Source organism: Polistes dominula, unplaced genomic scaffold (genome assembly GCF_049000335.1).
Source record: "Polistes dominula isolate Pdom_NZ unplaced genomic scaffold, Pdom_raw_medaka contig_20, whole genome shotgun sequence".
In the NCBI taxonomy this organism is placed as follows: Eukaryota; Metazoa; Arthropoda; class Insecta; order Hymenoptera; family Vespidae; genus Polistes; species Polistes dominula.
The window spans coordinates 7,772,364-7,785,960 of NW_028301147.1; the positions used below are offsets into that span (position 1 = coordinate 7,772,364).

At 29.0% G+C, this 13,597-nt stretch overlaps 2 protein-coding genes across 4 annotated transcripts; one reads left to right on the forward strand and one right to left on the reverse strand.

Moving 5' to 3' along the window:
- Positions 1-163: 163 nt before the first annotated feature.
- Hph (HIF prolyl hydroxylase) lies at positions 164-11,352 on the forward strand. Of its 3 annotated transcripts, XM_015335118.2 has the most exons (6): positions 170-321; positions 465-1,098; positions 1,443-2,134; positions 8,104-8,223; positions 9,465-9,678; positions 10,170-11,352. In XM_015335118.2, exons 2-6 carry the CDS (start codon positions 639-641, stop codon positions 10,214-10,216), a joined length of 1,533 nt encoding a protein of 510 aa, XP_015190604.1. In that variant the 5' UTR covers positions 170-321; positions 465-638; the 3' UTR covers positions 10,217-11,352. The 3 variants fall into 3 exon arrangements, with proteins under 3 accessions (XP_015190603.1, XP_015190605.1, XP_015190604.1); XM_015335117.2 differs by having other exon boundaries at positions 164-1,098; XM_015335119.2 differs by lacking the exon at positions 8,104-8,223 and having other exon boundaries at positions 164-1,098.
- A 250-nt stretch (positions 11,353-11,602) lies between these two features.
- DNApol-epsilon58 (DNA polymerase epsilon subunit 2) lies at positions 11,603-13,582 on the reverse strand. Its single transcript, XM_015335116.2, has 4 exons — positions 13,441-13,582; positions 12,798-13,341; positions 12,006-12,695; positions 11,603-11,929 (listed from the first exon to the last, which is right to left on the reverse strand). The coding sequence occupies exons 1-4, from the start codon at positions 13,506-13,508 to the stop codon at positions 11,675-11,677; spliced, it is 1,557 nt and encodes a 518-aa protein (XP_015190602.1). The 5' UTR covers positions 13,509-13,582; the 3' UTR covers positions 11,603-11,674.
- Positions 13,583-13,597: the final 15 nt, after the last annotated feature.

The following is a 13,597-nucleotide window of genomic DNA, read 5'->3' on the forward strand; positions in this document are numbered from 1 at the left end:
CAATAAAAATATATAAATAAAATATCCTTAAGAATTAACGTCGAGTTGGAAAAACGCGTTCTGATTCGTAGAGACGAATTGTCAAGTGGCGCGCCCTTGTGGCAGATCAGCAACAAAGAGAGAGGAGAGAAAAAGAGAAAGCTAAGTGAGCGGCGAACGAGTGAAATGCGTCTAATTTGTTGTTCTTTGTTCTTCGATGATCGTAGATGAAAAATATTATTAGTTTTCGATTCAGGTTTCTCGTTCGCTTGAGAGTGTCTCGAATTCATTTACAGGGGCTTACACAGAGTCTGCACGTGCTATTTTATAGGCATAAAAAAAGTAAACATGTAGAAGAATACGTTGATATTAGTGCAGTTGCGTTCTTGTCTTTGCTCTGTCTTCCTCACCTTTCCCCACACCCTTCGTCATTTTCACGGATACTTTGCCTCTAGCTATGTTTTTTTTCTCTCTTTCTTTTTAAGGTAGTATATGTAAGTGAATACTGCGGTATTCCGATAGCGCGCTCGTTATTCCTCACGTGAAAAAGGAGGAGGAAAAGGAAAAGGAGGGGGAGACGGGTGCGTGTGTGACTTCCCACATCGGAGAAATGTCGTCGGTAGCGGCAGCACTCGTGGCGACGGAATAAACGGCGAAAGATGTCTGGGCCGATGATTAGTCGTCCGCAGACAGCCGAAGGTGGTAATGATATTAATTCTCTGGTACATGCGGTACATTGTGCGCTTTGCGAGAAGACCGAGAAATTGTTGAGGTGTTCAAGGTGTAAGTCCGCTTTCTATTGTACGAAAGAACATCAAAAACGTGATTGGAAACGTCACAAAGAATTTTGTAGAACTCAAACATCCTGGTCAAATGATTCTTCGCTTACCGTTTTTCCCACAAACAACACAGACAGAGATTGCGCTTCAGATGTAATTGGCAATTATTCTTCTTCGAATAAACGCAAGACGCAACAAAACACACGGTCGCTTTCTAACCTAAACGACCGATCTCAACTTACCAACGAAGTTATTGCAAATCTCGTCGGTGATTGCACCTTACAAAAAAAGATTGAAAACAAGGATTTTTTACGTTCTAATTCTTTGAAATCAATTCAAGGTATAATATCATTCTTTCTACTTCTATTTACCTTTCGTATTTTTGTCTTTCTGTTTATCATTCCTAGGTTAATCTTACAATGCAACGTATATTTAATTTTAGAGTTATTTTAATGTCAGTGACGTCTTATAAACAAAACGACAATTTCAAATTAAATTTAAATCTTTGATATCACATACAATTTGTTTCCTGACATTAATTTTAGACTCTCGCATTGTTCTATATATAATTTGAAATATTTGAATTTTTAACTTGCTTTACTTATATAGAATGTAATGTAACCGTTTTATGATTTGTAAAGAGATTAATTTTTTTTTAACATAAGGTTTGATTCTTTTTTACAGATACTAAAAAGCAACTTGAGAGCGTAGTTAATCAGAAATGTAAAGATCAAACTTTTAAGGATAAACAGAACGGAAAGTCGAAGAGCAGCCAAATTATCAAAGCTGATGGTAGGATTTCTCCTATAACTTATGAAGGTAGTTCAGAAGATACCATTTTAGGAGCTAGAGAGGAATTATTAAATCCTGCTTTAGAAGTGAGTTCAAGATTTCTTGGTAATATACAAGATTCGGAATTAAATATGCCGACGCAATACCACAATGGCATGAAGAAATTTCAAAGCGTTCAATTACACTTAGATGATCCTTCAACTCCTTTTTTGCATATGAATAAGAACAATTTAAAATCAATGATAGATACTATTAGTCAAAATGTGGTTGAAGACATGAACCAATTTGGTGTGAGTGTGATAGACAATTTCTTAGGCTATGAAAGTGGCAATGAAGTGCTAAAAGAAGTTTTAAGTATGTACAGTTCAGGATTATTTAAGGATGGACAATTGGTTTCCAATAAGGCTAGTGCAAACGACTTAAAAACAATTCGAGGTGATCAGATAACATGGTTGGATGGAAAGGAAAGACAGTGTCCAAATATTGCCATGCTTATATCGCGGGTCGATGCTGTTATCATGAAGGCAAACAAAATGACCAATAATGGGAAAATGGGAGAATATTTAATTAATGGCAGAACGAAGGTAAGCAAAAAAGAATATATATTTGTGTGATCATAAACATTTAAATTTATTCAATTAAAATATCGAGCGATGAGTTTAGATTAATGATTACTTATAATTAAGTATTTTGTATATCGTCAAATCATTTCTCTATTTGTTGTTTGATAAAAAAAAAAACGATGTCTTTAATAGGTACATATTAAATGACCCAAATTCGGGACGTTCCAACGTTTATTCGTCATTTGTAAATAGAAATTGAAATTATTGTATTATCATTCGTATCGATAGAATCGATATCTCGAATAATCTCCTGAAATTAGATTCGCTAAATATTTGACCATTTTTTGTTATAATATTAAAAAGATGTAATTATAAAGCACAAGAAGAATTATTTGTTTTTGTGCAATAATATATCGACTATTCCGTTAGAAGTAACGCAAACTTGAAATGTTTTAATAACAGTTGTGCAAACAAATAGATAGTTTTCTTAGCAAATGAGTAAGTACGTGTATTCTTTCTCTTCTATGGTCAATGCGATCGAATATCAGTTGTAAAATTAGCCGAACTGTTCTCGCATAAGCTTTTCCAGTCCTGAGATTATTTACATCGTTGATTAGACAGATAGAAATAGGTTAACAAAGAAAGATAGTCAAAATTAATTTTTGTCATATTGGTCGAGCAACTATTCAAACATATATATATATATATATATATATATATATATATATAAATTATTTTTATATTTTATATTATAGTTGCCTGTACTTCCATTTTATAAAAAAAATATAACTTATTTTATAATATTAATACTTCAATTACAATCATCAAGTTTTTTGATAAATCATGATCTAAGAATCTAAAAGAAAAAAATATAGTGTTGGTCATGTAAGACTTCAGGCAAAAAAGAAAGAAAGAAAGAAAGAAGGAAGGAGAACCAGTAGAAAGAGTATAAAAAAAAGTGTACAGAAGAGAAAAAGATACAAAAGGGAAGAAAAGAAAGTAGAAGGAAGAGTAGGACTTTAGTGGAGAAGGTCAGGATCCTGAAATCGTCGCGATCTTTGAAAAAGATCTCGGACGTTGAACGAATAACGCTTGAGAGTGAGAGGGGGAAAGATAGAACTCACGAAGTGCAGTCGGTCACGTACGCCTTTCCCTCTCCCCCATTCTTTCCTCCCCCACCAATATCTACGTTTATCCGCCAAACCACCCACGAGTCGCTTTTATTCGTACGCATTACGTACGTACGCGTACATAGGTATGAATGTATGCGCCATGTGTGCACTTATATTCAAAACCTGTAATGACGGTGGTTTTATTTGCGTTTCTTTTTTTCCCCGAAAATCAAGAGCTTAATCACACGAGAAATTGCATTTCTTGTTCTCTAACCTTCCTGAAGGTGAACGTCTTGCGAAAGGAGAGGTGTGCGGTTAACTGCGTCAAAGCTTATCGTGATTCGGAATAGATATATTTATATTTTTAATAAGATGAAAGTAGTTAGCAGTTATTTCTTTTTATTTATTTTATTGTGCTTTCTAAAGTTTAATTGTATGCTTCATTTTTAATATCGCTCTTTACACATATAAAATATTATTATTATTATTATTATTATTATTTTCGTTATTATCAATAACAGAATTCATAGCTTCTATGTCGAAATTCAAAATAAAATTAATAAAGTTGTGTATATATAATGATAGTGTATTAGGTGACACCCCCCCCACACACACAGAGAGAGAGAGAGAGAGAGAGAGAGAGAGAGAGAGAGAGAGAGAGAGAGCAAGATATTTGGACAGTTTTCTCTATAGAATAACTTTTTATAAATCGATTAAAAAAAATTCTGAATATTAAGCAGATATCTAATAATTAATGAGTTTTTTTTAGCTACAATAAAATACAAAATAAATCAAATATAAACGAGTTCATTTAAAATTTTTCATGGGTTTCGTATAGCACACTCAACTTTCTCTGTGTCTATACGTTTATTCAAAAATTTAGATTTACCATTTGTCTAGTTTGAAACAGGAAGTTATTCGAGTTTGAAATGGTGTTTTCTGAATATTTTTATATGTGTGTATAATTCGTTTAGATTCTTGACTAGTTTGCATACGCACGCGCGTGTACACATTCTGCGACGTTTATTATTAGACCGATAGATTCGGGATTGAAGGGACTCTCGATGCCTATTTTGAACAATCGATACATATTTAACGATCGAATATCAAACTATAAAAAAGTTAAAGTCGAAAACTTAAATATTAATAACGGTGGAAAAAAAAATATCGAGTAAGAATCTATCGATACTCAAATTCAAACGAAATCATACATTTACCATTTAATCGCTAATCTACGTAAATTTTAAATTACATCAAATATAAAGAATTAATCGAAAGACAAAAAGACCTTTTTTTTCTGAGAAAAAAACACGTAACTCAAACAAATTGTATTATTATAAAAATACGTGATCTTCGAATCCTTCTTTTTCTGGATAATAATTCAATTATGTTTCCGTGAAAAAAAGTAATATCGTAAAATTCTTGGATATGTATTATAAAAAAAGTCTAAACATTTTCATTTAAGCTAAAAACAATAATATAATAAATTAACTAATTGTAAGCGCTAAAACATACGAACGATCAATCGATTGATCGATTCGCAAGTGTTTGATCATTCGATAAATATTTTCTTTTAGCTTATCCTCTAACACGATTTATTTGCTCCATTTGGCAATCGATTCTAATATTCTTTTTATCCATTTCTTTCTCTTTCTCTCTTCAATTATTGATATGTACTCCTATTTGAAATTAGATTAATCTTGTGTAATTTATGTATGTTGTACAGTTATCTTAAGATTTATAAAATTTTGTTTCGATTGATTTAAAATTAGATCAAGTTAAGATAACGATTGAACTTTTAGGATGCCTTTTACGTTTTAACCTTTTTATACGACGAACTTTTCTAACAATCGTTTCGTTTTAAAATTAATTCTCGCGATGCGTAATATATACAACGTTTCGTCTAATTACATTTATGATTTAAACCAAGAAAGAAAATGACAATAAATTTTATCCTCGTATAGAAATGTTTTCACGATAATTAATTAAATATGATTAATATTTTTGGAAACGTGAAAATATAATGATGATTTTGACAAGTAATTAAATTTTGAATTTTATTAAAAGGATTATAAAAAGAGAAGCAAAAAAAAGAAATCTTACGACGACAACATTCTTATATCCTATTTTTATTTTATAGAGTACGTTTGTAATCCCACCTCGACCTAAGATTACAATGATATTTATTAGACTGTGTTATATTCATCGTAGCTAATCAAAAAAGCAACAATTATCGCTTTGCTTTTTATCGTGTCACGTATTACTCTTAGTAGATTGTCTTTTTCTTATCAAAACGAATTTTTTACTTCATTTAGTTAAGTATTTCTTATTTTGCAGAAAAGGAGAAGCGAAGAAAGGAAAAGAGGAAGAAAAAGAAAATATTCAATTAATTTTAACGACAAATACAAAAGTAGAACTATTATTATTCTTAAAGGATAACTAATATCTCCTCTCATTATTTTTCAATTATTTCTAATAACTTGTTTTTTTATCCGTTTTAAAACAACTCTCTCCATTTGAGCAAATATTTTTCAAGATATTTTATTAACAGATTCCATTCTTAGACGTTATTCTTATCTATTATAAATGTTCTGTTAAATTATTACAGATATCGATGCGATCACAATGAGTTTGATTATCTAACATGTTATAATAACGTATACATTTTTCTTTTTTATTCTCTCTTACAAAATATTCTATAAAATTAAAATTCAATGATCGTACGTGCTATGGTCCAAACTAAAACGTTTCTTTCCTCTTGAATTAAAATATTTGTATTTTTATTATTATCTATACATATATATATAATTATTTCCAAATAAATAAAGACTGTTATTTTTTAAGTAGATACGAAACGTGCATTGTACACGTGATACATACGTCGAGCGTGCTTTTTACGTTTCATAGTTATGGTACGTCACTATCTTCGATAAAATATTATACAACTTCAATTTAATGTCGTGGTTTTTATTCATTATCTATGGATTTTACATCTGTCTACGACCATTAATTTATTTTAGTTAGCGGGAGGAGAAGGGAAAAAAAGAGAAGGGGCTTCTCTATGAAGCTAAATATTCATTTTTGTGTTATCCTTTCAATCTTTTTTCTATGATAAAAAATATATATAATGTGTTAGTAACACGTTGTATATCTGTATTAAAAATATAATAAGCCTATGATTAAAAATGAAGATAAATAAAAACACAAACCGTATTATTAATTAATTAATATTAATTATATAATTAGTAGTAAGTAATGTAAATAATACATAGTTAGCCATTTTTAAAAAGATGTGTACTTCGATTCAGATAAATATTAAATATTCATTAGGTAGAATATTTTATCATGAAATAATATATTGTTAACTTTGACCTTTTAACTTTGAAAGTCTTCAGACTATTATTATTTAAATCTTCAAGTAAAGTATAGCGATGAGAAAATTACCATTATTTGCTTGTTACTTGCTTATAGATATATATATATATATATATTTAAATAATATATACCTTTCTCGTTGTAGAATACAATAAGAACAATAACATAAGATTTTAAAAACATTAATTCATTGTACTAAAAAAAATTAAATTTAAATCAAATTCAATACATGTGTGCATGATATTGATTTTATAACTTAACTCTCTTCTCTTCTCTCACTCTAGATATTGATTTAATTAAATAAAAATTTATTCTTTTTTTTTGGAATTAGATATAGAACGTCCGTATGTAAGATTTTCAGATAAACAAAGAGATAATATAAACGAAGGACATGCGCGTAGGGCCAAGGCCTCACACGTGTTTCCAATTGATAGAGATATATACGTGATTACTCGCACGAAGGGCAGTTAGACTAGTGTTGCCCTTTCCGGAAGTATGGCTTTAACTATCTGTGAATTTTTCATATCTTTAAATCCCATAGAAACATACGCACATGTTCACTAGCACGTATTCTTTACAAATATCCATTTTTAATCCTTATGCATTAACTGTAATTAATACAAAAAATATATGATATAAAATCATTTTCGAAAAATTATATGTTTTATATGTATATATTCATTTTCTTCATAAATACCGTGAAAAAAAATATTTATCCCTCATTTGTACGATTAATTAAAAAAAAAAGTCTCAAAGCATAGAACAAAGCTTTATCGATATCATTTTTCTTGAATAATAGTAAACTACGGGAATACCCGGAACATTTGATATGCTTTGTTATCGAATTTTCCTCTTTGCTGAGACGCGTGCATGTTTTGAAACGAGTAATGTTCTTTCTTGGCATTTAGTCATTCCTATTACGAAACTTATAAATATCTATCAAAACTCTCTAAAACCAGAAGGAAAAGAAACCGTTTTAACTCTATCTTATTTTAAATTCAAAAATAAGATAACGAAATTTTATAAGTTATTCAAATAACCGTTGTTAGGAATTCTTAATTCTTTATTACCCAATTTTTGTTCTTGTTTAACAACAAATTATGTAACGTGGTATTTGTTTAAAAAGGAATATGTGATTTTTCAATTAGAAAATCATACAATTAAAATTTTATGAATATAATTATATTATACTAATTGTAAATATAAATTTTATATTTAGCACACACACAAACTTTATTATATATAAACGTACATGTAAAGGAGGACTTTAAAGTTACGTGACGTTACAGAAGACATCAAAATGAAGATACGAATATACAAATGTACACTGTAGTTTCAAAATTCGGTTTATGTGGGTCATTGCTCGATAATGGGAATAAGATTTCTCTCTCTCTCTCTCTCTCTCACTCACTCATGATGTTTTTGTTACGTTTTCAACGACATAACACGACGACACTCGCATTCATTCCTTTTCTCTTATCTTTTTTTATATTTCTTTTCCAGGCGATGGTTGCTTGCTACCCCGGGTACGGTTCCCGTTATGTAAAGCATGTGGATAATCCTAACCGAGATGGACGATGTATCACAGCAATTTACTATCTTAATCAAGGTTGGGATAGTAAGGTACATTTTAATTTTTAATTGTACACATATTTTTTGTTACTTCATGTATTCAATTACCAAATTCCACTCTTTAAATCGTATGTACAATATGTAAATGTTCAATACATTTATAAAATCTTTATTTTATTTAACGTTAAGGGAAAAGAAAGCTCATATATATTGATTTCAGTGTCTCCTCAGGAGCCATATTGAATTATATATAAAAAAAAACGCTAAGTATATATAATGTATAATAAAAAAAAAAGTAGATACTTCGTATACTTCTCAATATACATTATTTAAAGTATAAAACATATCAAATAGTATTTTATCTTGTTCAATTCGTTTTTTTTTTCGTTATATATATACACACGTATATTTCAGATATGTAACATAGATACAGAATCATATATATAACACATTGCCGATTCATGCCTATGATTCACGCATTTATACGCATATTCGTCATCGAGAAACAAACTTTTAACGAGATATATTTAAATTGTCTTGTTTTTAAGAATATGTTCTAATAAAAATATCGAACAGTTAGTAAGTCTGTTGTTAGTTCGTATTCATTGAAAAAAAATAATTCAAATTCTTGCTCGTTTTCATATCACGATACAAAATCTCGCATCTTTCGTATCAAAAATAGGAGAAGTAAAGGTATGAAGGGTTTTCGATGCTTACGTGCTGAATTCAACGTACACCCACATTCAATAGACAGCAGAAACTCGTATGGTTTGACTTTGCTCGCTTGATTGCCTGTTGAGCAATATTTACGTTGACCTACACGATAAATATGGAAGAATTTTAACACATGTTCTGTTCAAGGACTTTAGTCGTACCAGGTGTAAGGTATCTTAACAGAACAAAAGTTTGATACATAAGCTGTCTTTTGGTTTAATCCTTATTAACATAACATAGAAATGTAATCATTGACTCTCTATCATTTGATCATGTAACTTTAAAGTCACGCATTTATAAGTTATATGTATATGAATTTGTTCAATTTCATTCTATTTTATTGTTTAAAAAATGTATTCTTTACCTTGTATTCGCGTAAATAAATATTGGATCTTCGTGACTTATGCAATAAACTTAAATTTTAGACTCAAGAGATAGATATATGATAAAAAAAAAAAATTAAATAAAGAACCGTACTTTTTTATCGACAATAATGATACAGGAAAATGTAACTTATATCAATTATAATTATTTTTATTCGAATAATTTTATATCGTTTACTTTTTTTATAATTACAGACAAATGGTGGCCTTCTAAGGATATTTCCAGAAGGTTGGAGCGGAGCCCGAGTAGCCGACATCGAGCCTATATTCGACAGAATACTTTTCTTTTGGTCAGATAGAAGAAATCCTCACGAAGTACAACCAGCATACAAAACGCGATATGCAATCACACTGTGGTACTTTGATGCTGAAGAAAGGAACCAAGCTTGCCGAAGGTATCAACTCGACAGTAAGTTAATGATTGAATCTTCCCTTCAATTTTTCTCAATTCTTTTTTTAAGAGTATAATTTTCCTATTGATAGTATAGTTTCTATTAACATGTTTTAATCTATTTAAACTCAATGGTAATGATAACAAATGTAAATAAAATAAAAACGATATTAATTTTCTTTTTTTTCTTTTTTTCTTTTCAAAATTGAAAATGAAATATAACGAATGATATAAGTTACGTTTTGAATCTTTGTTTCATTTGTTGTTTGAGAAAAAATGAATACATGATCACGTCAATGAAGAGGAATTTATAAAAAAAAGAACAAAACTACTAACGAAGAGAGAGAGAGAGAGAGATATGTTCAAAAATTTGTTTGAAAAATAAAGAAGATTTAGTTCCGGATAGTAGAGTGTAAACGATAAAGTTAATCATATTTATGGAAAAAAAATTACGAAGTATCTTCCTTCTTCACGCAATATTTAACCTTGTTTATTTCTTTCTTTTTTAGAACTACAACAAATCGCACAAGCGCAAGCGCAAACGCAGGGTTCGTGAGACACAGAGTCCGAAGGACAGTTAGACCGTCCGTCGACTGAAATTGTAACGTTAATTATTGGACTTACACATCTGTATATAGCTACATATGAAAAAGAAGCATTGGTACATAAAACGTATTATGTATTATTATGTATTACCTATATAAATATATTTAGCCGATAAATTTTATATTATATATAAAGGATAATGCAAACTTAAAGCTTATCGCGTGTAAGAATTGTGCAATAGACGTAACAACGTTCCTTTTTTTACGAATGGTACTGTAATATATAATATACATACTACATTCGACGTTCTCTAAGTATATGTAATACCTCCTGCAATTCTTACATTGTTAACATAATCCTTAACGGAATTCTCCCTCCCCACACACACACATGATTTTATGCTGAAAAACTTATTGTTAAATATTTCAAATAACAACTTTAATATATTCCTTTGGTTATTATTTAGTTAATTTTCTTTTTTCTTTTCTTTTTGTCTCTCCGTACAAATATCGTACACTTTTATTACTTTGCAGGTGTTGAATACTTTTTCTCTGTAAAGTTGAAAAAAAATGCAACTTTTTCGTATAATTTGAGTAATCTAACAGTTCCCTTCATTCTTGAATATAGATAATTACATCTATATACAATTAAAAGTGAAGAATACTACATTAAATGATTTTCTATTTTCGTTATGCAATCTCATGTGGCATTATTGGTTTTATCATTAAATTATATGTTTTCAAACAAAAACGCCACAATTAATTTACCGAGAATCATTCATACTTCCAGTACGAGTATTGATGAGAAATATCTAGACCCGTTCTGTACTTGTAATATTGTTATATATATACTGTGAAGTTGTAGGAGCCCACAATGTTTAGTATTGTACGTACCTATTTATAAAAATCGATAATGGAAAAGATTTTTAAAAAATTAATACTTATATCATGTTCTTTAAAAAAATTTTAATACGTAAAATTATGTTATTAGTTCAAAACTTATTGTCATTTATAAACGAAAAGAAGGATAAGGAGAGTTTACATAAATATGTATTACATTTTACAATGTTAAACTTATTGGATGTATTCAAAATGTTAGTAAACATTAATAAGTTATTTTTGAAATACTCTTTCGTGTTGTATTATTGAATATAGAGGACCTAAAAATGTACCCTGATATCCTCGATACATGAACTTATAAATTATTTTCGATGTTTACGTTTTATTTAATTTTACATACATATAATCACAACGTTAACATTTGTTGTAGCTTAAGTTATAAACTAGATAAACGTTTATTAAGTATTGTAAACTGACGTGATTTTGTTATTTAAAAGATTAATAAATACTTAACTGATGAATACTTTCGGGTGTGATTGATTTAAAAAAGAAACAACTTATTCAGGAAAATTATTTAGTAATATTTTATTCTTTATATAATTAATATGATTAAAAAATTATTACGTACTTTAAACTTCACACTCTTCAATCGCATTGTTTGCAGGTACATAGCACTTAAATGAAAACTTACTATTTGGAAATGATCCAGGATTTATCACATGACAATCAGAGAAAATACTCCAGAATGGTTCATACTGATCCGCGGTTACAATTACATCAGGTGTAGGATGTAAACGTAAGGCATAATCGTGTTTCCAATAAACAGGACTTGCTGGGAGTGGTAAAGGAATCAAATGTCCTTGACAAATAATAGATTTAGCAAACTGGAACAAATCAAATAAAGTTTCCTTTTAATAACATAATTGTAATTATTAATATTATATGTATTAGAAAACTTACTTGATTAGGTATATTTGATTCAATTTCACTAGGAAAACGTATAGTTTTTCTGCACATTTTAATCAACATATCTTCCCTGAATACCACAATTTCTTTAGTATAATACTGAATTCTACAAGGATTACTGGCAAATATAGCTCCAGGTATAACTTTTTCGATATCTTCGATTGTAAATTTAGATAATGGTCTTCTTGGTACAATCTTCGGTGCACCTAAATCGCAAGGACCTGGTACAAATATGAATTTAGAAGATTCTTTTATGCTTGGATATTGAACTATTAAATCGGCTAATTTCTTAAAACCATCTTTCATTGCCACTGGACTGAATTCATTTTCGGGAAAACTTAAAAAATTTCCACATATTACAAATGCTGACGGTGGAAAGTCTATAAATGCTTCCAACAAAAGTTTAAATTTATCTAATACAATTGTACGATCAAGCCACAAATCCGATAGAAATATCATCCTTGCTCTTTCATCGGATTGTTCAAGTGTTTTCAACTTTTCAGATAGTTTTAATAATGTGGGATGAGGTCCACCAAATGTATTAACATCTCCAAAATCTGCCCGCGAATTTTCAGATGATTCTGCTGGTGGAAATCCAATTTCTTTAACGTTTAACATCCCATGAGAGAAATTAGCTTTAACTATTACTATAGAACCTTCAAGAATTAAACCATCTTGAAAAATGTATCTATAAAATTGTAAAGAAAAAATATACACAAATATAATAAATTTAATATATAGATAAAATTAACTTCATCTTTTTATACATTAGTTTAAAAAGGATATTGCTTTATTCAAATTTATTCTTATCGATCCTCCTGGATCTTCCAAGAAATATTGATTTTCAGAAAGTTCAGATATAAGCCCTAGTAAATAAAGATTTTCAGCTTTATTCAAGCTCTCCAAAGATTCAATTTCTGTTAATTTTATTTTGGATATTAGATCTCCTCCAAAAAATCGCAAAAGAAATGATTCATGTCTTAACACTCTGTATTTTATAAATTCAAACCTCTCTTTAAAAATTACAGTCTTTTGTGTTACTTCTGAGTATAAGTTCATTGAAACTTTATGCAATACAAATTTTTTCTTTCTAAGATCGTATGATATTTTTGGTATATCAAATGCATCAATAACATTTAATCTTGTCTCAGTTTCTTTCAATATATCTGATCTCATAAAATCTGTTATAGCAATTTTAAGATGATGAACTTCCACATGTGGATCTTTCAAATTTTGAGTTAATATTTGCTCTATTACACCTGTAAGCCATTGATCTTTCTCCGACTCATTTATTTTTAATAATTCTTTGGCCATAGAATGACCGAGTGTTCTAAACGAAATTAATTTGTATAAATTAGAAAAGTACATTAATATTTATTATATATAAAATTAATTATTTTAATGATTTATTAATCAACTATTTTCTTACCTTGACAATTTAAGTCCATAAAGAGAGAAAGTCGCTTGAATATTTTTAATTAGTTCTTCGTCAACCATTATTTTAATAATAAATCCAAACTAATACGAAATGCATAAGCATTTAATTTTAATTCTTATAAAATGTATATTAATTTTAAATACAACGA